The sequence below is a fragment of the Triticum urartu genome, unplaced genomic scaffold (genome assembly GCF_003073215.2).
Source record: "Triticum urartu cultivar G1812 unplaced genomic scaffold, Tu2.1 TuUngrouped_contig_188, whole genome shotgun sequence".
Classification (NCBI taxonomy): domain Eukaryota; kingdom Viridiplantae; phylum Streptophyta; class Magnoliopsida; order Poales; family Poaceae; genus Triticum; species Triticum urartu.
In genome coordinates this window covers 31,452-58,538 of record NW_024112338.1, presented here as the reverse complement: position 1 = coordinate 58,538, position 27,087 = coordinate 31,452, and the positions used below count along the sequence as shown (strand labels likewise).

The 27,087-nt window shown below is 44.0% G+C and overlaps 1 protein-coding gene and 1 pseudogene across 2 annotated transcripts; one reads left to right on the top strand and one right to left on the bottom strand.

The window, feature by feature from the left end:
• The first annotated feature begins 1,959 nt into the window (after positions 1-1,959).
• Positions 1,960-6,024, top strand: LOC125526791 (disease resistance protein RGA5-like). Of its 2 annotated transcripts, XM_048691418.1 has the most exons (4): positions 1,960-2,308; positions 2,488-3,352; positions 3,828-5,387; positions 5,485-5,660. In XM_048691418.1, exons 2-4 carry the CDS (start codon positions 2,502-2,504, stop codon positions 5,519-5,521), a joined length of 2,448 nt encoding a protein of 815 aa, XP_048547375.1. In that variant the 5' UTR covers positions 1,960-2,308; positions 2,488-2,501; the 3' UTR covers positions 5,522-5,660. The 2 variants fall into 2 exon arrangements, with proteins under 2 accessions (XP_048547375.1, XP_048547374.1); XM_048691417.1 differs by having other exon boundaries at positions 3,828-6,024.
• Positions 6,025-7,290: 1,266 nt separating this feature from the next.
• Positions 7,291-26,800, bottom strand: LOC125526790 (annotated as a pseudogene).
• Between the last annotated feature and the right edge of the window lie 287 nt (positions 26,801-27,087).

Here is a 27,087-nt window from a genome sequence, read left to right as displayed (position 1 = left end):
ATCATGTTTCTTGTTGCTTATGATGATCTCATTGCGCTTATGATGATTCTTGTTGCGTATGCCTTGCAGGATGAGCCGGCAGAAGAGTCAGTTGATCACAGACTGGGGAGAGGAGCATAAAACTCATGTGACGGAGTGGAACTGACGAAGGTTCCATAAAGACGTGGAGAGGAAAGTTACTGACTCGGATGCTTACCTGATCCGACACATGAGGTGGTACGATGATGGCCAGAAGCACCGTCTTCGTCTCAGGCCTTGTTGGACGGCGGAAGACATCGCGGAGCTGGAGAGGGATGACCCCGAGGAAGAGGCCTATCAGACCGGCATCAGAGACATGCACGGTGGATTTAGGGAGTTTGCACCCCTCATCAACAGAGTGGTAAGTTTGAACCGACGGTTGTATTTAAATTAGTTTATTCGTCATCGTGACTGACTTATACTGTTGCAGTCTAGTGAGCTGAACAGATGCATCTTTGAAGCCTCAGATGCACTAGGTGATCTCCCCGTGAGCATAGAATCTGAGAACAAAGTGAGGGGGACGATGAAGGTACAATTTCAGCCTCCTCGGAACAGATGCATGTTGTTCACTTGCAATCAGTCGATCTGATACTTATTATACCCTTGTTTCATTGTGAGTGCAGAAGTTCGTGAAGCGTTGTCGCAAGCTGGTAGGGCTGCTTGGGTGTGCTGGACCTGGGTCAGTTGAAGCTTATCAGCCTGTAGCCGCACATGGTCTCATCGGCTCATCTAGGCATGCTCCCTCGTCGTCTAGGTTGGTTGGGGAGGAGGAGGAGGAGGCCACACATGAAGAAGGGGAGGAGGCCACACATGAAGAAGAAGAGGAGGAGGAGAGCAACGGGGAGGAGTATGATGAAGATTACGGACCTCCACCAACTCAAACATCTCAAGCATCTCAGCTGCCGAAGAGGAATCCAAAGAAGAAAGATTTGCTGAGTCCGGACCCTTTCCAGAGACCGGTTCCTCGCCGGCCCAAGAAGAAGACCGAAGAGACTCGTTCAAAGAGTAACGAGGACCGTACCTCCAAGAGGGGAAGGAGCAACTGATTATGCTCTTCGATACTTGGCTCTTTTAGTTTGGTTGAACTTCGTTTGGTTGAACTTGTCTAGTGGTTGTGAGACTACGTGGAACTATGTGTTTGCTATTTGTGGATCTATGTGTTTAAAATGTTCTATGCATTTCAAGTTATCTTAATATGAATTTATGTGATGCTCAAGTTTAATTGTTTAAAATTTATGATATTGCTATCATATTTGTGAAACTTGCAGTGATATTGCTGTTATATTGAATTTGAGAACAAGCAACCAAATTAACTTGAAAAAACAAAACAGAGGACAACCTACCGCCAGCCTCTGCGGCGGTAGGTCCTACCGCCAGGGCCCTTTCATATTTCGTTACAAAAACTATATACGGCAAAACACAAGACCCTACCGTCAGGGGTCCTGGCGGTAGGGTCAGACAACCTACCGCCATGGGGCTGGCGGTAGGGTGAACCTACCGCCAGGGCCATTGCATCTTTCATTACAGAATGTCTGCACGGCAAAACCCTGTCACACCTTACCGCCAGAGCATCTGGCGGTAAGGTTATACAGCCTACCGCCAGGGCCTCTGGCAGTAAGGTACTTATCCACGTCAGCACGCGGTGACGGCCGCCGTCCCCTCCATCATAACCTACCGTCAGGGGCACTGGCGGTAGGCTGTGTAACCCTACCGCCAGAGGCTCTGGCGGTAGCAAAAGTGTCAAATCCCGAAAAAATTTCAAACCAGGATCAGATTCTGAAATTGTTTGTCAAAAGGGTTAAAAACACGAAATTGAGCCTCTTTGCATCAATGTATTGGGCTGCGTATTTTTGTCGTGCGGACCAAGTGGGTCGCGTCTGGCATTATCTCATTCCCATCGAGAGATGCGAGCTGGCTGAGCTTTTACCACAAGTGGCAGCTTTTTGGCTTTCACCGTGGCTCTTTCCCAGCGAGCATCTTCCCACCTCTGTAGGCTGTAGTTACAGTGCTACTTCCCTCTTCTCCACGAGCACCGCTCCGCCTCCGCATCCGCGACGGCGGTTGAGACGAACCGCTGTGACTTCTCCGCGCCGCCACCTCCGCACTGCCCACCGCGGCTTCTAGTCCCGGCTTTGCTCGGAGATCTTCCGCGCCGCCGTGGCTTCCCTTCCAGATCTCCGACCCGCGTCATCGCTGATTTCCACGTCCCTGCTCCGTTCGGGGGACTCCAAGGTGGCAAGCCATTAGCCGGCGAGATTGGGCGGTCAGTGCAGCAGCCTCCAAGCTCCAGGTGGGTCTCCAGTCGAAAGCTCGCGCAGTCCAATGATTTTAGTTAGTATTCTCTTTTACTCCCATTCAAGATTGTAGTTCCAATTTTTTTACTCCCATTTAAGATTTCAGTTCCATTGTCTCGATTCAAGATTTGAGTTTAGTTTTGAATGGACCTGAAAGAAATGGATGCGTATGCAGGCCAGGCAATAGGCATGGCTGTTACAGAGATGGCAGTGAGCATCGGCACGGGAGCCATTAACTCTGTCATCAGCAAGCTAAATGACCTGCTCGGCGACGAGGTCAGCAGCCTGGTCGGGACAGCCCTGCTCGGCAAGAAAGTCAAGCTTGGCATCCAGTACCTGAGAAACGAGCTGAGCAGCATGAAAGCCGTGCTGCTCAGGCTCTCCGACGTGGAGGAGCACATGGACCCGCAGACCAGGGAGTGGAGGGACAGGGTGCGGGACATGTCGTTCGAGATCGAGGACTACATTGACCGCTTCATGCAGCGCCGCCGCGGCCATGGAGGCTCCCAGTCCCAGGGGGGTGACGGCCTCGTGAGCAAGGCCGTGAGGAAGATCAAGAGTGTGTGGGATGACTTCCAGACCGGGAAGGAGATCGATGAGCTCAAAGCCATGGTCGTCGAGGAGAGTGAGCGGCGCAATCGGTACAACATTGACCAGTGCCTCCCGCCGCCTCCACCCCATGTTCCCTTGGACCAAGCAGGGCTACGCACGCAGTACGAGGCGGTGCAAAATCCGGTGGGCATTGACGGCCCCCAGGAGAAAATATTTGGGTGGCTGATGGAGCAAGACGAGAAACCAAACGTGGTGGCCATCTTTGGGATTGGAGGCTCCGGCAAGACCACTCTGGCCTTGGAGGTGTACAACAAGATCCAAGAACAGTTTGATTGTCGGGCTTTCGTCTCTGTTTCTCGAACTCCCGACATCAAGAGGCTTTTAAAACATATCCTCTTTCAAGTCAATGAAGAAGAGTACAACAACTCAGAAATGTGGGATCTGGAGCAGCTGATACTCAAGCTCAGGGAACACTTGAAAGACAAGAGGTAATCATTCTTGATTTACTCTTTCTTCAAGTATTCTAATTCAGTCTCAAATAGTTTCATGAATGATAACAGGCAATCAATATTGATCGAGCCAGAACATCCTTACATTTTATTCCATGTAAGCAGATTAGAATTTAGTATTAACACAGAGTACTTATGAGTGTAGCTCTCGTCATTGCTACGATCACTACTCTCTTTTATACACAACATAAGGCGTATAAACTTTGAGGTTAAGCCAGCTTGCATTGCAAGTCAAGTGAGATCTTCCTTATTTATCTTTCTCTCTACCAAGCATTTATGTACAGCTACCCAAACAAACTATTCTAACAACAATGGGGATCATATTAATTTTGGGCCTTTCCTTGCGCAGCTTTCTCAATCTAACTACCGCCTTAATTTCTTTGCATAGTGAAAATATGCTCTGTATTTTGCATGGACTGGAGATCTAATGCATTCCCCAAACAAATGAATGCAGGTACCTGATTGTTGTTGATGATATTTGGAGCACATCGGCTTGGCAACATGTGAAATTTGCCTTACCTATTGATAATAACAAGCGAAGTAGAATAATTGCTACAACACGTAGTAAGAATGTGGCAACGTCATGCTGTGCTGACATGGACGGGCATATGTATGAAGCAAAGCTTCTAACTGTTGATGATTCCCGCAGTTTATTCTTTGGAAGAATCTTTCCTTCTGGGGAATGTTGTCCCCAAGAATTGCGGGAAGTAGCAGATGAAATTTTGAAGAAATGTGGTGGTTTGCCATTGGCCATAATCAGTATAGGAAGTTTATTAGCCAGCAAAAGTAGAACAGTCGAAGTCTGGTCAAAAATACGGAAGTCTGTTTCTTCTGCAGTCGAGAAAGATTGTCCACTTGACCAAATGAAGAGAATATTGCTGCTTAGTTATCTTGACCTTCCACACCATTTAAAGGCTTGTTTTTTATATCTGAGTGTCTTCCCGGAGGGTTACTACATTGACAGCAGATTTTTGATATGGAATTGGATGGCTGAAGGCTTAATCGGTGGGGAAAACAGAGGAGATATGGAGAGGCTTGGAGAAAGCTATTTGAATGAGCTTATCAATAGAAGCATGATTCAAGCAAGAAAGATTGGGGCAGATGGCACAAGAGTGAAAATCTGCGGAGTCCATGATATTGTATTGGATTTTATTACATCTCAAGCTGCGGAAGACAAATTTGTCACTGTGTTGATGGATGGTAAATACCCTTCATGGAAGATTCGCTGGTTATCCCTCCACTTGAACTCTTCTGAAGCTGCAGATTTGCCAATAAAGGATGCATCGCATCTTCGGTCACTTAATATATTTGGACCTAGAGGTAAGCAACTGCCTCAAAATTGTGAAGCTTTGCGAGTGCTGAATATAGAAGGAATTGTGAAATCTAAGAACTGTCACATTGAACACATTGGAAGTTTCTATCAACTGAAGTACCTGAGGATCATTGGTTACCAGATCACAAGTCCCGACACAACCATAACCGAGCTTCCGGAACAAATTGGCAATCTGCAACATCTAGAGGTATTAGATCTTAGAGGTTATAGAATTCTGAAACTACCAGCAACTATTGTTCAATTAAAGAAACTAGTGTGCCTTTTCCTGGATGAAATTTTTACTCCGCTGCCTGATGGAATTGGGAATCTGCAATGCCTGGAGGAGCTATCAGGGATCAATCTCTGTAATGCATCTGTAAGGTCTGTTCAAGGGCTCGGGGAGCTGACCAAACTAAGGGCGCTGAAGATTAAATGGATTTTAGGTTTTGATAGGGTTCTCGATGAGGAAGATCACATGAGAGTGTGTGCCTCAACTCTGTCCAAGCTCGTTGCAAACAGCCTCCGTTCGCTGCACTTCACTGGGATCAAAAGCTCTGATTTCTTAAATTCGTGGGTGTTTCCGAGTGGCTCCTCTCCTCCACCTCTCCGGAGGCTCTTCCTGGAGGGGGTTGGAAATTTTGATTTCCCCTCTGTACCAAGGCAGATCAGATCCCTCATCAACCTCACCCGCCTTAGCATCAGGTACGTTCGTGAAATGGGAGAGGAAAGTGTCAATATCCTCGCCAGTCTACCCATGCTGCTCTCTCTTACAATTCTGCTGCTCTATACCCAACGCCAGAGTTGTGTCATCAGCAGCCAAGGATTCCAGCGTTTAGTGAAGCTGAACTTCCACGGCGAGACGTGCTTGATGTTCGAGCCGGGAGCCATGCCAAAGCTCCAGAGGTTGAAACTGGTTGTGTTCCGATGGCCTGAGCAGTACAACCCTGGATTGCTCCACCTCTCAAGCCTCAAGCATGTCAGTATCTGGAACTGGAGGCGGGATCGTGGTGTGGAGGATTTGATGGATGAAATCAGAAGCGTCCATCCCAACCATCCAATACTGGACAGGAGGGTCTGAAGAGGCAATGTGCAGCAGCTAACCAACCTGCAGCTACTCCACCATACAAGACACATCGACCCTCCTTGTTAGTATCACTTTAATTTATGATTCCGTGTGTTGTAATTCTACTCATTTAATCGCTTTAATCCGATTGCTATGATGTACTCCCTTTTAAAACTAATATAAGAAACGTCTTATATTAGCTTGCAGAGGTTGTACATAATACTGTAGTCAGAAAGAGAACAGCTTACAGAACGAACAGAACAGCTTACAGACCAATGTTAACTAGCAGCTAATACAGGCATAGCAGAGAAATAAGGCTCTCGAGTGGCCATGGTCACCGGCGATATGTAGAGTGGTCGTCCCCGGCGGCATCTTCCAACGTTGTGCCTGACAAAGCTCGGGAGCGAACAGCTAATACTGACAGTAGTATAGTATAAAAGCAGAAGACCCACTGAATAGAATTTCTGGCAACGAATACACCTCCCCTTACAAGCAGCTAGCATTGCCGGCCGCGTACCATCTCCGACGACTGCAGTGCTGAATGTTCAGTCCCAGTTTAAATAAGTTGCTGAACAGGTTCAAGTGCCGAGGTCTGAACACACGAAGGGGGTCACTGTGTGGTGGCTTGGAGTCAGGTTTGTCGATCAACCAATTTAGTCAGGACATATATAGGAGGCGTCGGACGGCTGATTGGTGACCAGGCGCCTGAGACAATTTGTTCAACCTGGTTATTCAGTGTCTGTTCATGAAAAAAAAATAGCAGGTCTGCCTGTTGCATCACTCAAATGTAAACTAAGTCAGCTATACAACATTAAAGCTCTGAAACAACTAGGGCGCTGCTAAAATAGCTCATGGAAAAAATAGATCACAAGTCTATACCAGCCAACCAGAACACTCCCAGGCGGTCATGCCAAGACGCTTCCTTTCTGTGGCCTCCGTCTCCTGATCACACGGGCACCTGCACACCAGTCCATTGACATTAACCAAAAGTAAGTCAATCAATAAGTTCCTCAACTCGACTCAAAATATTAATAACAATAAGTTCCTCAACTTGCACCACAAATAGGAGCTGGAAAATGTCAGATAATCTAACCACCGCAACAGCTTAGCAATATCACAACCCAACAACAACCTGGGCTACTAGATCCTGCTTCAGAGCAGAGCAAGCGCGTAATTTGAAGCAGATAAAATCACAACCAAAGAAAACCATGGAGTACTGGTTTAGTTTCTCCACAATCAGAAAGTCCTCCCTGTCAGACAAGGAGATGAAGGAACAAGTGTCTCAACGAGTTACAGGCCAATGTCTCAACTAAGTAACGACACTCAAACTAGATATATATATATATAGCTCACAAAGTAAGTATCCCAACTTCTACTAAACCTGGCAAATGTTGAAGGAGATGAATTAATCCACATTACAAGTATCTGGAGAAGATAAAGGGCATTGTTCAGCCAAGCCGAATGGTTACAATCATGACATAACCTAGTACATTATTTGAAGCAAAAAAAAATCGATGCCCTTTCATGTAATTCTCGTCCTATTTACTCCTGCATGGATTGCTTGAGTTCCCTAGCTTCTCGAGCAGCCTTTCTCCGCTCATGGACTAGCCTTGGAATTTCCTTCCATGTCTTTGGTTCAAGTGCTATCACTGTATACATGACAAATGATGTCAGAACAAACACGTACAAACTACTGTAACATGGAAATTTATACCACATAGCAACAAAATAATGGAGAGCAAACGTCTACAAACCTATTGGCATGATACATGGGATGGGATGGATGACTGCATTTGTTGGCTAAATGTGGCAAAGAAAGATAGAAAACGTGCATACCTTCATAATAGGCATCCAGTTCTTTGTCATGGATGTCCATGCTGCCCAGTTGCTGCTACAGGCATCTAGGGAGCTTCTTTATAGCTGGACAACCTTTAATTTCAAGATATTGCAGAGACCTGTATGCTTGCGATTCATTCGGTAGGGATGCCAAGGTTCTGCATCTTCTAGGCAAAAGGCACAAATTTGACCTCAGGTCGAAACTATTTCACAAACTAAACTGTTCTTTAAAGTATTTCACCCGGCTGACCTTTAATGTGCAGCGCCTGACATTAAGACGCTGCACTCTACTGTGCAACGCCTAACACTTAGGCGCCACACTGTGCAGCGCCTAGCTCTAAGGAGTTGCACTACACTGTGCAGCGCCTAGCTGTAAGGAGTTGCACAGTAGAATGCAGCGCCTTGTTGTCGGGCGCTGCACAAAAGGGTCAGCAGTGTGAAATATTTTCTAAAACAGTTTAGTTTGTGAAATACTTTCGTTTTAAGGTCAGATTTGCTAATTTTGCCCATCTTCTAAGCCAAAGTTTTTCCAACGATGGGAAGTGTTGTGCCGACAGAGGCTCCAGTGATGTCAGCCCATTGTTGTCCTTAATGTTCAGTGACTTGAGGGAAGTGGGCAGACGGAGGACACCCCCCAACATGCTATGACAGGACAATATAGTTAGAGATTGGAGACAAGGAGGAAGTGAATGCTCTCGTGCTGCTGCTGATGGCTCTGGTACATTTATGGAAGTAGTGACTTGTGGTTTTGGAAGCCCACCCAGCTGACATGTCAGGACCTGAATACTACTGCACCAAGAAATAAATATGGTCTTTAAGGACGGAGGAAGATGTAGAACCGCTGGTAAACTTCCACATCCAAGTAACTCTAGAATTTCTAGGCATGGACAAAAGTGATTCATGGGTGAGGATGACAACTCTGATACAGTTGTGGGCACGGCTGGCTCACTGCAAGAAGACCCTTGAATTGACTCTGATATGCCCTGCTGCCTGCCAAATATGGACTCAAGCTTACGGCAACAAGCAATATCCATTTCCTTGAGAGATGCCGGGAGGTTGAACATCTCTACCAAACTTGCACAATCATTTAACCGAACAGACTCCAGACGTGGCAGGTGTTGACTCCTTTCAAATGGTGATGGCTCAAGAGGAGCTTGTGCGTATCCAGTGAGATTTTTGCACTCTCTAATCTCTAAACTTCTCAAGGATACCAAGCTTAGGAACACTTTCTCTGGCCAGTGGACGAGCACATCGCATCTAACAATTTCCAACTCTTCAATGTGTACAAAATAGTACCATGGCTCTAGTGCACCTGATCCAAAGAATGAGTTACAGCATCTTAACTCCACAACTGTAAGTGGGGATTTCTTGTTCCATTTCTCCTTGTCCACAGGTACAATTGAAGTGCACTCAGCCTCTGATGTTATTTCTGTGTTTTCTAGTTTCAGTATCAGTTTGGTCAGCGAAGACAAATATCTATCTACAAAATGGAAGATCTCTTGCTTGCCATCTTCAATTTCTAATACACTGAGTTTTTGTGCTTCAGGTAAATCTGTCAGCTTTGGGCATTTCTTAATTGATAGTTTCTCAAGCCGAGGAAACAATATCTCTTCTCCTTGAGTCCCTTCAAATGCATCCCATCTCTGAAAGCTCTCCAAATTTTCCAATTTGAGTACCTTTAGGGCAGGAAATGGTGAGCGTACCAATCTATAGTCTCCACTACATGGTTCTTGAAGCAACTGTGCTTCAGGTAACGCAATCAGCTTTCCAGATTTCCCGATAAACAACTGTTGTGCTTCCGGCAATGCTGCCAACTTTCCACAGTGCCTAATAAACAACTTCTTAAGTAGAGGAAATATTATCTTTTCTTCTTCCCACTCCTTAATTTCCCACCATCTCTCTAAATCCAACAGGTGTTCTAGCGTAAGCTCCTTCAGTTTTGGAAAAGTGAAGGACCTACCGCATTTGAACAAAAGTTGCAGTCTTTCACAATGAAAGAGATGGATTGCAACCATGTTTTGTAACATACCCATGCACTCTCTGTTGGGGAACGTAGTAATTTCAAAAAGTTTCCTACGCACACGCAAGATCATGGTGATGCATAGCAACGAGAGGGGAGAGTGTGATCTACGTACCCTTGTACATCGACAACGGAAGCGTTAACTTGGTTGATGTAGTCGTACGTCTTCACGGCCCGACCGATCAAGCACCGAAACTACGGCACCTCCGAGTTCTAGCACACGTTCAGCTCAATGACGATCCCCGGACTCCGATCCAGCAAAGTGTTGGGGAAGAGTTCCGTCAGCACGACGGCGTGGTGACGATCTTGATGTACTACTGTCGCAGGGCTTCGCCTAAGCACTGCTACAATATTATCGAGGACTATGGTGGAAGGGGGCACCGCACACGGCTAAGAATATGATCACGTGGATCAACTTGTGTCCTTAGGGGTGCCCCTTGCCTCCGTATATAAAGGTTCAAAGGGGGGGCCGGCCGGCCAAGAGGAGGCGCGCCAGGAGGAGTCCTACTCCCTCCGGGAATAGGACTCCCCCCTTTCCTAGTTGGAATAGGATTCATGGAGGGGGGGGAAGAGGAGAGAGAGGAGGAAGGGGGGCCGACCCCCTCTCCTTGTCCTATTCGGACCAAGGGGGGAGGGGCGCGCGGCCCATCTCTGGCCACCTCTCCTCTCTTCCACTAAGGCCCAGTAAGGCCCATATACCTCCCGGTAATCCGGTAAAATCCCGATTTCAACCGGAACACTTTCGATATCCAAACATAGGCTTCCAATATATCAATCTTTATGTCTCGACCATTTCGAGACTCCTCGTCATGTCCGTGATCACATCCAGGACTCCGAACAACCTTCGGTACATCAAAACGCATAAACTCATAATATAACTGTCATCGGAACCTTAAGCGTGCGGACCCTACGGGTTCGAGAACAATGTAGACATGACCGAGACACGTCTCCGGTCAATAACCAATAGCGGGACCTGGATGCCCATATTGGTTCCTACATATTCTACGAAGATCTTTTATCGGTCAGACCGCATAACAACATACGTTGTTCCCTTTGTCATCGGTATGTTACTTGCCCGAGATTCGATCGTCAGTATCCTATACCTAGTTCAATCTCGTTACCGGCAAGTCTCTTTACTCGTTCTGTAATACATCATCCCGCAACTAACTCATTAGTTGTAATGCTTGCAAGGCTTAAGTGATGTGCATTACCGAGAGGGCCCAGAGATACCTCTCCGACAATCGGAGTGACAAATCCTAATCTCGAAATACGCCAACCCAACATGTACCTTTGGAGACACCTGTAGAGCTCCTTTATAATCACCCAGTTACGTTGTGACGTTTGGTAGCACACAAAGTGTTCCTCTGGCAAACGAGAGTTGCATAATCTCATAGTCATAGGAACATGTATAAGTCATGAAGAAAGCAATAGCAACATACTAAACGATCGGGTGCTAAGCTAATGGAATGGGTCATGTCAATCATATCATTCAACTAATGATGTGATCCCGTTAATCAAATAACAACTCTTTGTCCATGGTTAGGAAACATAACCATCTTTGATTAACGAGCTAGTCAAGTAGAGGCATACTAGTGACACTCTGTTTATCTATGTATTCACACATGTATTATGTTTCCGGTTAATACAATTCTAGCATGAATAATAAACTTTTATCATGATATAAGGAAATAAATAATAACTTTATTATTTCCCCTAGGGCATATTTCCTTCAGTCTCCCACTTGCACTAGAGTCAATAATCTAGATTACACAGTAATGATTCTAACACCCATGGAGCCTTGGTGCTGATCATGTTTTGCTCGTGGAAGAGGCTTAGTCAACGGGTCTGCAACATTCAGATCCGTATGTATTTTGCAAATCTCTATGTCTCCCACCTGGACTAGATCCCGGATGGAATTGAAGCGTCTCTTGATGTGCTTGGTTCTCTTGTGAAATCTGGATTCCTTCGCCAAGGCAATTGCACCAGTATTGTCACAAAAGATTTTCATTGGACCCGATGCACTAGGTATGACACCTAGATCGGATATGAACTCCTTCATCCAGACTCCTTCATTCGCTGCTTCCGAAGCAGCTATGTATTCCGCTTCACACGTAGATCCCGCCACGACGCTTTGTTTAGAACTGTACCAACTGACAGCTCCACCGTTTAATATAAACACGTATCCGGTTTGTGATTTAGAATCGTCCGGATCAGTGTCAAAGCTTGCATCAACGTAACCATTTACGATGAGCTCTTTGTCACCTCCATATACGAGAAACATATCCTTAGTCCTTTTCAGGTACTTCAGGATGTTCTTGACCGCTGTCTAGTGATCCACTCCTGGATTACTTTGGTACCTCCCTGCTAGACTTATAGCAAGGCACACATCAGGTCTGGTACACAGCATTGCATACATGATAGAGCCTATGGCTGAAGCATAGGGAACATCTTTCATTTTCTCTCTATCTTCTGGAGTGGTCGGGCATTGAGTCTGACTCAACTTCACACCTTGTAACACAGGCAAGAACCCTTTCTTTGCTTGATCCATTTTGAACTTCTTCAAAATCTTGTCAAGGTATGTGCTTTGTGAAAGTCCAATTAAACGTCTTGATCTATCTCTATAGATCTTTATGCCTAATATGTAGGCAGCTTCACCGAGGTCTTTCATTGAAAAACTCTTATTCAAGTATCCCTTTATGCTATCCAGAAATTCTATATCATTTCCAATCAGTAATATGTCATCCACGTATAATATCAGAAATGCTACAGAGCTCCCACTCACTTTCTTGTAAATACAGGCTTCTCCAAAAGTTTGTATAAAACCAAATGCTTTGATCACACTATCAAAGCGTTTATTCCAACTCCGAGAGGCTTGCACCAGTCCATAAATGGATCGCTGGAGCTTGCACACTTTGTTAGCTCCCTTTGGATCGACAAAACCTTCCGATTGCATCATATACAACTCTTCTTCCAGAAATCCATTCAGGAATGCAGTTTTGACATCCATCTGCCAAATTTCATAATCATAAAATGCGGCAATTGCTAACATGATTCGGACAGACTTAAGCATCGCTATGGGTGACAAGGTCTCATCATAGTCAACCCCTTGAACTTGCCGAAACCCTTTTGCGACAAGTCGAGCTTTGTAGACAGTAATATTACCGTCGGCGTCAGTCTTCTTCTTAAAGATCCATTTATTCTCAATTGCTTGCCGATCATTGGGCAAACCGAAGTCCACACTTTGTTCTCATACATGGATCCCATCTCAGATTTCATGGCTTCAAGCCATTTTGCGGAATCTGGGCTTACCATCGCTTCTTCAGAGTTCGTAGGTTCATCATGATCTAGTAGCATGACTTCCAGAACTGGATTACCGTACCACTCTGGTGCGGATCTCACTCTGGTTGGTCTACGAAGTTCAGTAGTATCTTGTTCTGAAGTTTCATGATCATTATCATTAGCTTCCTCACTAATTGGTGTAGGTGTCACAGAAACAGTTTTCTGTGATGCACTACTTTCCAATAAGGGAGCAGGTACAGTTACCTCGTCAAGTTCTACTTTTCTCCCACTCACTTCTTTCGAGAGAAACTCCTTCTCCAGAAAGTTTCTGAACTTAGCAACAAAAGTCTTGCCTTCGGATCTGTGATAGAAGGTGTATCCAATAGTCTCCTTTGGATATCCTATGAAGACACATTTCTCCGATTTGGGTTCGAACTTATCAGGTTGAAGCTTTTTCACATAAGCATCGCAGCCCCAAACTTTCAGAAACGACAACTTTGGTTTCTTGCCAAACCATAGTTCATAAGGCGTTGTCTCAACGGATTTTGATGGTGCCCTATTTAACGTGAATGTGGCCGTCTCCAAAGCATAACCCCAAAACGATAGCGGTAAATCAGTAAGAGACATCATAGATCGCACTATATCTAGTAAACTACGATTACGACGTTCGGACACACCATTACGATGTGGTGTTCCGAGTGGCGTGAGTTGCGAAACTATTCCGCATTGTTTCAAATGTACACCAAACTCGTAACTCAAATATTCTCCTCCACGATCAGATCGTAGAAACTTTATTTTCTTGTTACAATGATTTTCAACATCACTCTGAAATTCTTTGAACTTTTCAAACGTTTCAGACTTATGTTTCATTAAGTAGATATATCCATATCTGCTTAAGTCATCTGTGAAGGTGAGAAAATAACGATATCCGCCACGAGCCTCAATATTCATCGGACCAAATACATTAGTATGTATGATTTCCAACAAATCTGTTGCTCTCTGCATAGTACCGAAGAACGGCGTTTTAGTCATCTTGCCCATGAGGCACGGTTCGCAAGTACCAAGTGATTCATAATCAAGTGGTTCCAAAAGTCCATCAGTATGGAGTTTCTTCATGCGCTTTACACCGATATGACCTAAACGGCAGTGCCGTAAATAAGTTGCACTATCTTTATTAACTCTGCATCTTTTGGCTTCAACATTATGAATATGTGTGTTACTACTATCGAGATTCAATAAGAATAGACCACTCTTCAAGGGTGCATGACCATAAAAGATATTACTCATATAAATAGAACAACCATTATTCTCTGATTTAAATGAATAACCGTCTCGCATCAAACAAGATCCAAATATAATGTTCATGCTTAACGCTGGCACCAAATAACAATTATTTAGGTCTAATATTAATCCCAAAGGTAGATGTAGAGGTAGCGTGCCGACCGCGATCACATCGACTTTGGAACCGTTTCCCACGCGCATCGTCACATCGTCCTTATCCAATCTTCGCTTAATTCGTAGTCCCTGTTTCGAGTTGCAAATATTAGCAACAGAACCAGTATCAAATACCCAGGTGCTACTGCGAGCATTAGTAAGGTACACATCAATAACATGTATATCACATATACCTTTGTTCACCTTGCCATCCTTCTTATCCGCCAAATACTTGGGGCAGTTCCACTTCCAGTGACCAGTCTGCTTGCAGTAGAAGCACTCAGTTTCAGACTTAGGTCCAGACTTGGGTTTCTTCTCTTGAGCAGCAACTTGCTTGCTGTTCTTCTTGAAGTTCCCCTTCTTCTTCCCTTTGCCCTTTTTCTTGAAACTAGTGGTCTTGTTGACCATCAACACTTGATGCTCCTTTTTGATTTCTACCTCCGCAGCTTTCAGCATTGCGAAGAGCTCGGGAATAGTCTTATTCATCCCTTGCATATTATAGTTCATCACGAAGCTCTTGTAGCTTGGTGGCAGTGATTGGAGAATTCTGTCAATGACGCAATCATCTGAAAGATTAACTCTCATTTGAATCAAGTGATTATTATACCCAGACATTTTGAGTATATGCTCACTGACAGAACTGTTCTCCTCCATCTTGCAGCTATAGAACTTATTGGAGACTTCATATCTCTCAATCCGGGCATTTGCTTGAAATATTAACTTCAACTCCTGGAACATCTCATATGCTCCATGACGTTTAAAACGTCGTTGAAGTCCCGGTTCTAAGCCGTAAAGCATGGCACACTGAACTATTGAGTAGTCATCAGCTTTGCTCTGCCAGACATTCACAACATCTGGTGTTGCTCCAGCAGCAGGCCTGGCACCCAGCGGTGCTTCCATGACGTAATTCTTCTGTGCAGCAATGAGGATAATCCTCAAGTTACGGACCCAGTCCGTGTAATTGCTACCATCATCTTTCAACTTTGCTTTCTCAAGGAACGCATTAAAATTCAATGGAACAACAGCACGGGCCATTTATCTACAATCATACATAAACAAGCAAGATACTATCAGGTACTAAGTTCATGATAAATTTAGGTTCAATTAATCATATTACTTAAAGAACTCCCACTTAGATAGACATCCCTCTAATCCTCTAAGTGATTACGTGATCCAAATCAACTAAACCATGTCCGATCATCACGTGAGATGGAGTAGTTTCATTGGTGAACATCACTATGTTGATCATATCTACTATATGATTCACGCTCGACCTTTCGGTCTCCGTGTTCCGAGGCCATACCTGTATATGCTTGGCTCGTCAAGTATAACCTGAGTATTCCGCGTGTGCAACTGTTTTGCACCCGTTGTATTTGAACGTATAGCCTATCACACCCGATCATCACGTGGTGTCTCAGCACGAAGAACTTTCGCAACGGTGCATACTCAGGGAGAATACTTCTTGATAATTAGTGAGAGATCATCTTATAATGCTACCGTCAATCAAAGAAAGATAAGATGCATAAAAGATAAACATCACATGCAATCAATATAAGTGATATGATATGGCCATCATCATCTTGTGCTTGTGATCTCCATCTCCGAAGCACCGTCATGATCACCATCGTCACCGGCGCGACACCATGATCTCCATCGTAGCATCGTTGTCGTCTCGCCAATCTTATGCTTCCACGACTATCGCTACCGCTTAATGATAAAGTAAAGCATTACAGCGCGATTGCATTGCATACAATAAAGCGACAACCATATGGCTCTTGCCGGTTACAAAACATGATCATCTCATACAATAAAATTTAGCATCATGTCTTGACCATATCACATCACAACATGCCCTGCAAAAACAAGTTAGACGTCCTCTACTTTGTTGTTGCATGTTTTACGTGGCTGCTACGGGCTTAAGCAAGAACCAATCTTACCTACGCATCAAAAACACAACGATAGTTTGTCAAGTTGGTGCTATTTTAACCTTCACAAGGACCGGGCGTAGCCACACTCGGTTCAACTAAAGTTGGAGAAACTGTCACCCGCAAGCCACCTATGTGCAAAGCACGTCGGGAGAACCGGTCTCGCGTAAGCGTACGCATAATGTCGGTCCGGGCCGCTTCGTCCAACAATACCGCCGAACCAAAGTATGACATGCTGGTAAGTAGTATGACTTATATCGCCCACAACTCACTTGTGTTCTACTCGTGCATATAACGTCAACATATAAAACCTAGACTCGGATGCCACTGTTGGGGAACGTAGTAATTTCAAAAAATTTCCTACGTACACGCAAGATCATGGTGATGCATAGCAATGAGAGGGGAGAGTGTGATCTACGTACCCTTGTAGATCGACAACGGAAGCGTTAACTTGGTTGATGTAGTCGTACATCTTCACGGCCCGACCGATCAAGCACCGAAACTACGGCACCTCCGAGTTCTAGCACACGTTCAGCTCGATGATGATCCCCGGACTCCGATCCAGCAAAGTGTCGGGGAAGAGTTCCGTCAGCACGACGGCGTGGTGACGATCTTGATGTACTACTGTCGCAGGGCTTCGCCGAAGCACTGCTACAATATTATCGAGGACTATGGTGGAAGGGGGCACCGCACACGGCTAAGAATATAATCACGTGGATCAACTTGTGTCCTTAGGGGTGCCCCTTGCCTCCGTATATAAAGGTTCAAAGGGGGGGCCGGCCGGCCAAGAGGAGGCGCGCCAGGAGGAGTCCTACTCCCTCCGGGAATAGGACTCCCCCCTTTCCTAGTTGGAATAGGATTCATGGAGGGGGGGGAAGAGGAGAGAGAGGAGGAAGGGGGGCCGACCCCCTCTCCTTGTCCTATTCGGACCAAGGGGGGAGGGGCGCGCGGCCCATATATGGCCACCTCTCCTCTCTTCCACTAAGGCCCACTAAGGCCCATATACCTCCCGGGGGGTTCTGGTAACCTCCCGGTAATTCGGTAAAATCCTGATTTCACCCGAAACACTTCCGATATCCAAACATAGGCTTCCAATATATCAATATTTATGTCTCGACCATTTCGAGACTCCTCGTCATGTCCGTGATCACATCCAGGACTCCGAACAACCTTCGGTACATCAAAACGCATAAACTCATAATATAACTGTCATCGAAACCTTAAGCGTGCGGACCCTATGGGTTCGAGAACAATGTAGACATGACCGAGACACGTCTCCGGTCAATAACCAATAGCGGGACCTGGATGCCCATATTGGTTCCTACATATTCTACGAAGATCTTTTATCGGTCAGACCGCATAACAACATACGTTGTTCCCTTTGTCATCGGTATGTTACTTGCCCGAGATTCGATCATCGGTATCCTATACCTAGTTCAATCTCGTTACCGGAAAGTCTCTTTACTCTTTCTGTAATACATCATCCCGCAACTAACTCATTAGTTGCAATGCTTGCAAGGCTTAAGTGATGTGCATTACCGAGAGGGCCCAGAGATACCTCTCCGACAATCGGAGTGACAAATCCTAATCTCGAAATACGCCAACCCAACATGTACCTTTGGAGACACCTGTAGAGCTCCTTTATAATCACCCAGTTACGTTGTGACGTTTGGTAGCACACAAAGTGTTCCTCTGGCAAAAGGGAGTTGCATAATCTCATAGTCATAGGAACATGTATAAGTCATGAAGAAAGCAATAGCAACATACTAAACGATCGGGTGCTAAGCTAATGGAATGGGTCATGTCAATCATATCATTCATCTAATGATGTGATCCTATTAATCAAATAACTATTCTTTGTCCATGGTTAGGAAACATAACCATCTTTGATTAACGAGCTAGTCAAGTAGAGGCATACTAGTGACACTCTGTTTGTCTATGTATTCACACATGTATTATGTTTCCGGTTAATACAATTCTAGCATGAATAATAAACTTTTATCATGATATAAGGAAATAAATAATAACTTTATTATTGCCTCTAGGGCATATTTCCTTCACTCTCCTCCGTAGGAATATATTGTCAAAACTTGCAACACATCATGAGGTTCAAAATTGTCGAGCACCTTGCTTTCATGAACATAAGTCCATCTTAATGTCAGTTCTATGAGATCTTTCTTTCTTCTGAGGTTTGCCACTTTAGCTTCTGCTTTTCCAACATTCTCTACCTGACATAGCTCTAGCTGACAACAAAGGTTTAAATGTTGCAGCTCTTCAACATCACTGCAATCGACACCATTAACTCCTGCTACGAAACATGTAAGTGTCTGCAGCCTAGTGAGTTTTCCGAGTTCTGGAGGCATGCTCTTCAACTTCCGACATCCATGAGTGTAGAGGTGACGGAGGTGATTCATATACTTCATTTGTCTTGGAAGTCGATCAAGATCAGAGCAGTTGGAAAGGTCCAATGTTTGTAGGTTATATAGAATACTTATATCCTCAGGAAGTGCTTCGATAGAACTGTAAGAGAGATCAAGGTACCTCAGGTGGCGCAAATACTTCGGTCTCAGTGCAGAAGAATTCACTGTACAGAGCTTCAAGGCATGCAAAGAGTCGTATTTTGACAGATGCTGCAATGAGCTTTTTCTCATAGTTCTATCAAGTAGCAGTGTTTGGACAGCAAGGGATCTTTTCTTCTTAGAATCATTCAAAATACCTTTTGTTTCTGCACATGACAAAAATAAATGCCGAGCGGTATCTGGATGCCACTCAGTTTGACTTGGTTCCTTAGCTGCAACAACACATTCCTTTCCCATAACAGACATTGCAATATCATGCATAAGATCATGGATTTTACATGTAGTTTTGAAACAATACTCCTTTTGCCCTGAAATTCCTCTATGTCCAGAAAGAATGATCTTGATGCCAATTCATTGAAAATATGTTTTCCAATGGTTTCAAGACTATCTTCATCTTGTTCTGGGATAAAGCCATTCGCGATCCATAGTTGGATAAGCTTCTCCACATTAATATTATAATCCTTGGGAAATACAGCACAGAAAGCAAAACACTGCTTCATGTGTGCTGGCAAGTCGTTGTAGCTAAGCTTGAGTATTGGCAAAATTCCAGTTTCCTTGGTGCAAATGCTGCTTCTAGATGATACAACCTTCCATTCTTCCACGCTGGTCTTGGCACGAAGGACAGAGCCCAATGCAGTTGCGGCTAAAGGAGAGCCACAACATCTCTTCACAATCTCACCAACCATCTTGACTAGCATGGCAGGCTTTTCTTTTTCCGAACTGAATGCTCTAGCCTCGATAATTTCCTTTATGAAGCAATCCTCCAAATGACTGAGATTGAAAGCTCTATCTGCACCCATAATTTTAGCAACTTGCTTATCACGAGTTGTTATCAACACTGCACTACCCATGCCACCATGCTGGAGACAGATCTTTAACCTTTCCCACTTATGGAACTCTTTGTTAGACCAGACATCATCCAATACAAGGAGATACCTCTGCCCACTGACCAATTTTCTAAGTCTATCCAGTGGTGGTTTATGTGTATCAACATTCTTCTTGGGGGATGCTTCAACTATACTCTTGGCCAGGGAGTTCACATCAAAGGTATCAGAGACACAAACCCAGAGCAGCAACTGGAAATGCTTCTGAATTTCAGGTTCATTGTATATAAGTTGCGCTAATGTGGTCTTGCCAAGGCCCCCCATTCCAACAACGGGAATAACTGTGAGATCTGAACTACTAGCTTGATCAAGTAGTATATCAACAATCTTCTTCTTATCTTTGTGTCTGGATCTGTTGGCAATTTCTCGTGGGTCGATGATTACATAATCTGTCAGCCTCCACTCCTTGGACACTGGTGACACTGGTTGGTTCTTGAACCCGAAGGCCTGCATATCTGCTATGAGGCCCTCGATGGCCTGCAGAATCCGACAAAGCTTGCGACCCATCCTGTGACGGAATACAGTTGGGTTGTGAGCAGGGAAGATTTTGATTACATCAAAGCCAAGCTTGGTGTAGTGCCCGTTCTCCCGAGAGCGGACGTCCTGCCCGCAGCGGCAGCTGGACGCAGATATCCAGCCGCCCGCTGCGCCGGGGTGATGCGCGCATAGAATAAGCGAAAAAGTCACAACTGATGAATACAACGCCACATACAACCAAATACCGGGTCCACCTGTGCTCTGTGGGCTCGCACGGCGCGCGGTACACATCTGACACAAATGGGCCAGCCATGCAGGGTGGCTGTACAGCGTGCGGGTGTGAGGCAGCGTTCTGACATAGTGTCGGACATCTTTTTTGACTTTGCGACCGCTGGCGTGCACGGCAGTGCGCAGCTCTCTCTGCGCGCGTCGGTGGTCCATGCATGCACCCCTCCACGCTGCTTTGGGCTTTACAACATGTGGATAAATAATTAATTTAATAAAAATTTCATGGGTGGGGTTACATTCGCTCTCTTGCCAAACGAAACATATAACCAACACGCTGCCTGCTGCATGCACCCCGTCTAGTTTTTAAACTAATGTTAAACGCCGGATTAATGTGTTAATTGAAGAGATAAATAGACAGATGTGATTACATTATTCTTCTCGCCCCACGGTACAACAAATCTATTCTCTGCCTGACTGCCTGCTAAGTGCACAACATATATTTTTAACTGAGCGATTTTATTTTGCATATGACTATTCACCGTCGTCCCGATGGGTACACCCCCTCTTCATCTTTATTACTGCCAGCCAACTGCCTTGTGTCAGGTGCTGCTGTCAGATGTGGTCTCCCAATACGCATATACCGGAAAAAACGAAAGCCAACGTTCGGCAATACTCTAACTAGCACATCGCCTTTATTCGAATCATGAAGACACGAGCGCCGTGGATACGGTGCGTGCAGCTGCCGGTGCGTGCAGACACTACACATGTGGGGTAATGCTCCGTGTGTGTCACGGGTGTCAAACACTGCTCCCACTGACACAACCATGCAATGCAAGACCCCACACACCAGATGTAATAAATCTTCCAACCCACCCACATTTTAATCCAACAGCAGGCAACAGCATTTTGTGCTAGACTAGAACAAAAGCCAAAATAATTTCCATGAAATGTAAAACAAGACTAGACTACCCTTTATGAAAGTCCAAATTATCTTGGATGCTCCCCCATTTGCTGCCAGATCATTTACAAACTAGACCAAGATAATTTTATGACAGAATGACACTGGGTTCAAAAGATTCATTAGGACAAGCTTTTGCACACAGACAAACAAAGAGATCAACTGAAATATATGAAAGCATCATTTAGTCGCACAATTAACTAAACTGGATCAACTGAAAAGTGGGTTCAATACTAGCAAGATGCCCGTGCATTGCACGGAACGTCTGGATGCATTCTTTTATAAAACACATGTTGTGATTGACCCATGCGGGAGTAATCCCATGTGTAAAAACTAATGATATCTCGAGAAAGAGAAGAGATAGGGTGAGGAGAAGTGTAGAAACCCATGCGGCCACCATGCCAGATTGTTCCAGAGGTTTCCTTTTTTTATTGCTCAACAATGAGGTTGTGGGAGATAAGGATGAACAAGGGAAGGCCTTATCTGCAAATGTGGAGAGAGGTGCGGGTATCTTTTTGCAAAATTGCCATAGTTTGCTTTCTATCCGTCAGATATAGATCAAACGGTCTATCTTGCAAGATGGCAGGCACACCATCATCACCAACTCGGTTTTTTATAAGAGTAGAGATAAAAAGTCATGCTTAACCCAGAATTGTTATAATTATGGTGGTGTATTTCATCAACAATGTGCTCAATACAACTTTCAAATGATATAGCATCCCTGCTAGATAGCAACCAATCACTACATTTGCAGTATGATCCAAAGAGGCAGAGATGATTTTTTTTCAGAACAGAGCACTAACATGCTTGACAAACAAAACGATGCAGAAGGCATTAATAAAATAAGAATACTAGTCAGAAATAATAAGCACCTAGTTGCGTTATATAAATTACTAAAAAGTGAAATGCGAGAAACAACCAGTTTAATTGCTGAACAGTAATCAGAAGAGCAGAAATGAAGTTCGGTGCCAATAAGTTCAATTTCCTTTGGAGCCAAAAAACAATGGTCTCAGATATGCAGCACTACAAGATTGGCAGTTGAAGATTGCTGAATTTAGAGAGAACTGAACGATATTTATTTCTAAGCATAAAAGGCAAACACAAACCAGTATCCAGCACACATCATATATGTCATGGCAGAGTAACCAGCACAGCCTTTTATAGACGGTTTGAAGCATTGGCAGGCCATCTTCATCAGGATGGAACTTTTATATGTAACATATAACACTGATGCTCTGATAAAATCCGAGAGCAAGCAAAAAAATAATGAATGTAACTTTCTGTAGAAGCAAATCTACTTAAGAAATAAAACAGTGTGGATTGAATATAGAAAGGTATGATTCCACCCAGAATAATTATAGTTACGGTGGCATTTTTCAGCAACAGCGTGCTCCACACAACTTTCAAGTAATATTAGCATTCCTGCTAGATGGCAACCAACCGCTACATTTGCAGTATGATGCAAAGAGGAAAAGATGATTTTTTTTCAGAACAGAGCATTAATATGCTTGGCAAACAACATGATGCAGAAGGTGTTAATTGATACAAATTTTAGTCAAAATAGTAAAGCCTAGTTGCACTATATAACCCTTACAAGATGGAACAGAAGAATATAATCACTTTGATTGCTGAGTTCACTTTCCTCTGAAGCAAAAAAGAATCATCTCAGAGATGCAGCACTACAAGATTGACAGTTGAAGATCACTGACTTGAAAGAGAACTGAAATCAACGTTTCTATATAATTATTTCCAAGCATAAAAGGCAGACATAAACATAAATTTCCGAGCATTGACAGTTATATCAAATGGACCATCTTCGTCAGGATGGAACTTTTGCAGGTAACTTATAATACCATCATGTTCTGTTAAAATCAGGAGCAAGCAGTTAACCAAAATCAACAAAGTAACTTTCTGTACAAACAAATCTACTTAAGAAATGAAGCTAGAATGCAAATACCCTTTCTTCCAAACAAGTCAATTGGAAACCCAGCAGTGGCTACTGGCGTCCATGATCCTCAATATGAAGTTACGTGTGCAAGCAAACTTCAAGGAATATATTCAAGCATCCCTTCATCTTGACCAGTCGCATGAACTTGATATGGAGTAAGGTGCAAATGCATACCTTCCAGTTTGAGCAATCGGTCCATTAAATGAACCATTTGATTAACCTACAAAGCACATCACAAACTAGTCATGGTCTCCCTCTCTCCCAGGTAAGTGTGTATTGAGATCTATACAGAGATCCGCGTTCTAAAAAATAACAAGTGAACAGGCACCAAAACTTTAGGCACTTATGCTTAATATTGTCTTATATGGCACTCAACTAAAGAAGATGTAGCTATACAATGGTATGACGTTAGGCACTTATGCTGAATGTTGCCTTATATGACACTCAACTAGAGAAGATGTAGTTACACAATGGTATGTCGTATATGCTTAATATGGGCTATCTATGCAGTAGAACAACAATAAGGCTCTAAGTACTTAATTTACCTATACATGAACCACAAAAATAGGAATGGGATATGCAGTGTTATGGGTCAGTCCTCTTCTAGAAATCGCAGCAACTGCAATCCCATCATGATCAACACAATCGACTGACTAAAAGAGGAGCGACCTACCGCCAATGTTTAAGCAGAGAGTGGTCTGGTTTAGAACAATGGTTTAGTAAAGAATCAAACATGTACTCCCTCTGTCCCACAATATAAGATCATTTTTCAATGGTTTAGCTTGAAAAACGATCTTATATCGTGGGACGAAGGGACTACATGATTATGTGTCAGAAAAACTCGACAGCATTTAATCAGACATCACAATATAGCATGACAGCATTCCATATGCACATTATTGTATTCAGGTAAATTGGCAAGTTGGCACGGATTTTAAATACAGCTGGCTGACTCACATGAATATTATAATGCAATAACTTGCTCAGAATGTTAAGATCCACTAGCTGGTGATACAAGTCATGGGGGTGCCACATAAATTAATGGGAGAAATATAAGAGACTAGCAAGCATTGAAATTACCCAGAAAAAAAAAGAGCAACCATTGAAAGTAACATAAGTCACCACGATTTGACTTTCTATTCTATGGAACCAAAACCAGATGATCGTAAGGTGACAGGGAAACAAAAAAGTTGAACTGCAGCTGGCCCTTACTTTCGCTCATTTGAGCTTTGGTTTCAGATCTCTATCAATCATTTGGCGAGTGAACCTCGTAGCAAGCGTTTACTGCTTGTGCTCAGATGGATTGGTTTGTTCAAGTTCAGGGCCTCACACAAGAACAAGCTCATTCGGGTACTGATACAGTGGCCGGTGAGTAAGAATTTACTCCAGATTCCTGATGGAAAAAATGAGTGTAACATTTATTATGAAGATTACAGGACAGACCCAGTGCTAGAAACTCCCACACCCAGATGGTAAAGATAACTATGGTAATGACTGTTTCTGAGGTCTGAACAAGAAAAAAAATGTATGGTTTGCATGCAGAACAAGTCGTGTTCAAATAAATACTACGAGCTTCTACAAGAGCACAATTCCTCCTGTATATAGGAACACTTACCATAGAAGCTACATGGGAGGCAACAGTTTCGCAAGGATGTACACACTCGTACAAATGTATGAAAGCATCAAGCATCATTTAGTGGCAGAATAAATTAAATCGGATCCATTCAACAGCATACTGGAATATGGAAAGGCATTGTTCAAGATACTAACTACGAGAATCGGTAGATATAGCATTCCTATCTGCTAGATGGTAACAAACCACTACATTTGCAGTAGAGATGTAATTTTCCATAACAGATCACAGGGATTTCGTAAAATGGAGAACGAAAAGAAGACATATACATACCCAATGCCAATGGCGAACCAATGGTAATCTGGAAGAAAACTCTTCTGGGTTCACATTTATTGCGAAGATAACCATAGTAAATTAGTGTTTCTGAACGAGAAAAATGTGTGGTATGCATGCAGAAGAAGTCATGTTGAAATAAATACTAGGTTACTCGGCATCTTCAAGAGCATAATTCCTCCTGTATCTACGAACACTTACCATAGAAGCTACATGGGAGGCAACAGTTTCGCAAGGATGTACACACTCGTACAAATGTATGAAAGCATCAAGCATCATTTAGTGGCAGAATAAATTAAATCGGATCCATTCAACAGCGTACTGAATATGGAAAGGCATTGTTCAAGATACTAACTACGAGAATCGGTAGATATAGCATTCCTATCTGCTAGATGGTAACAAACCACTACATTTGCAGTAGAGATGTAATTTTCCATAACAGATCACAGGGATTTCGTAAAATGGAGAACGAAAAGAAGACATATACATACCCAATGCCAATGGCGAACCAATGGTAATCTGGAAGAAAACTCTTCTGGGTTCACATTTATTGCGAAGATAACCATAGTAAATTAGTGTTTCTGAACGAGAAAAATGTGTGGTATGCATGCAGAAGAAGTCATGTTGAAATAAATACTAGGTTACTCGGCATCTTCAAGAGCATAATTCCTCCTGTATCTACGAACAATCAGTCAATCACACGAGAAGGTACATGAGATTCGATAGATTCGCAAGGATGTACAGTTGTACACAGACACATGCAAAATGTACGAAAGCATCGAGCATCATTTAGTGGCATGATAAATGAAACTGGATCCATTGAACACCAGACTGAATATGATAAATTAAACTGTATCCATTGAGCAGCAAACTGCATCCATCAAGCATCATTTAGTGGCTTCAAGATACTAATACATAACATTCCTCCCTGCTAGAACTAGATGGCAACCGAACAGTACAGTTGCAGTATGAGATGTGATTTTGCAGCACGTATTACAGGAAATTCAACCACTACATATCTGAAAGACAAGTCTGGACTCGAATGTGCAGAGTTGAGCAACAGTACTCTATCTATCTATCTAGTTCACCTCCTTGGCCTAAACTTGGACAACAGTACTCTCTGGCCAAACCGCTAATTTCTAAGGAAAATGGTGGTTAGGGTGGAGATTTGGGGGCAGGAAGGAAGGGGAACCGGTGCGGAATACCTTGAGCAGCGGCGGTGGTGGCGGGCGGGATGTGGGTTTGGAGGACGCGGAAGGCGAGTGCCCGCCGCCTCGCTTGTCCTGCTGATGCCGGTGGCTGTCGCCGCCATGGACGGACGGACGGACGGGCGGACTGGCGGCCGGAACGCGAGCGGTGGTGGTGGAACTGGCTGCGCCGGCAAGTAGCCGCGGCACGAAGCAGTCCAGCCGACCTTGGAGCTGGCGGTGTGGTGGTCCGGCGGCCGGGCGACGGCGTCCTCGTCTCCGCTCGGCGGAGAGAAAAGGGGGAAAGAGGGAGATGGAAAGCTGGGCTGGGCTCGTGATTTGGATTTGGGCCGTGAAATCTCACGGCCCCGCTCTCGTCCCTCACCCGCGACCTGCTCTACAAATGGGGATGGGTTCTCTTGTTTTAAACAAACCATGCGATTTTTTTAATGCAAACTTGTGATTAGACTAACATAACAGATAATTACAACAACAACTACTTAATCCTCCAAAGTTGGCGAGAAAGTGGGAAGTGACGACACCGGAACCAAGTAAGATAAGATAAGAATGCATTGGTAGTGCTTGGTAGTCTGTAGTAGAGTTGTAGAAGCAATCACAACCATAATATTCCCTTAGCACTCTGGTAGAAAAGCCATCATACCCAAGCATCTATTCCAG

Coding starts and splice junctions, on each gene's coding strand:
- LOC125526791 (XM_048691417.1), top strand. CDS start 2,502: ATGGCTGTTACAGAGATGGCAGTGAGCATCGGCACGGGAGCCATTAAC. Junction 3,353..3,827: donor GAACACTTGAAAGACAAGAG/GTAATCATTCTT, acceptor AAATGAATGCAG/GTACCTGATTGTTGTTGATG.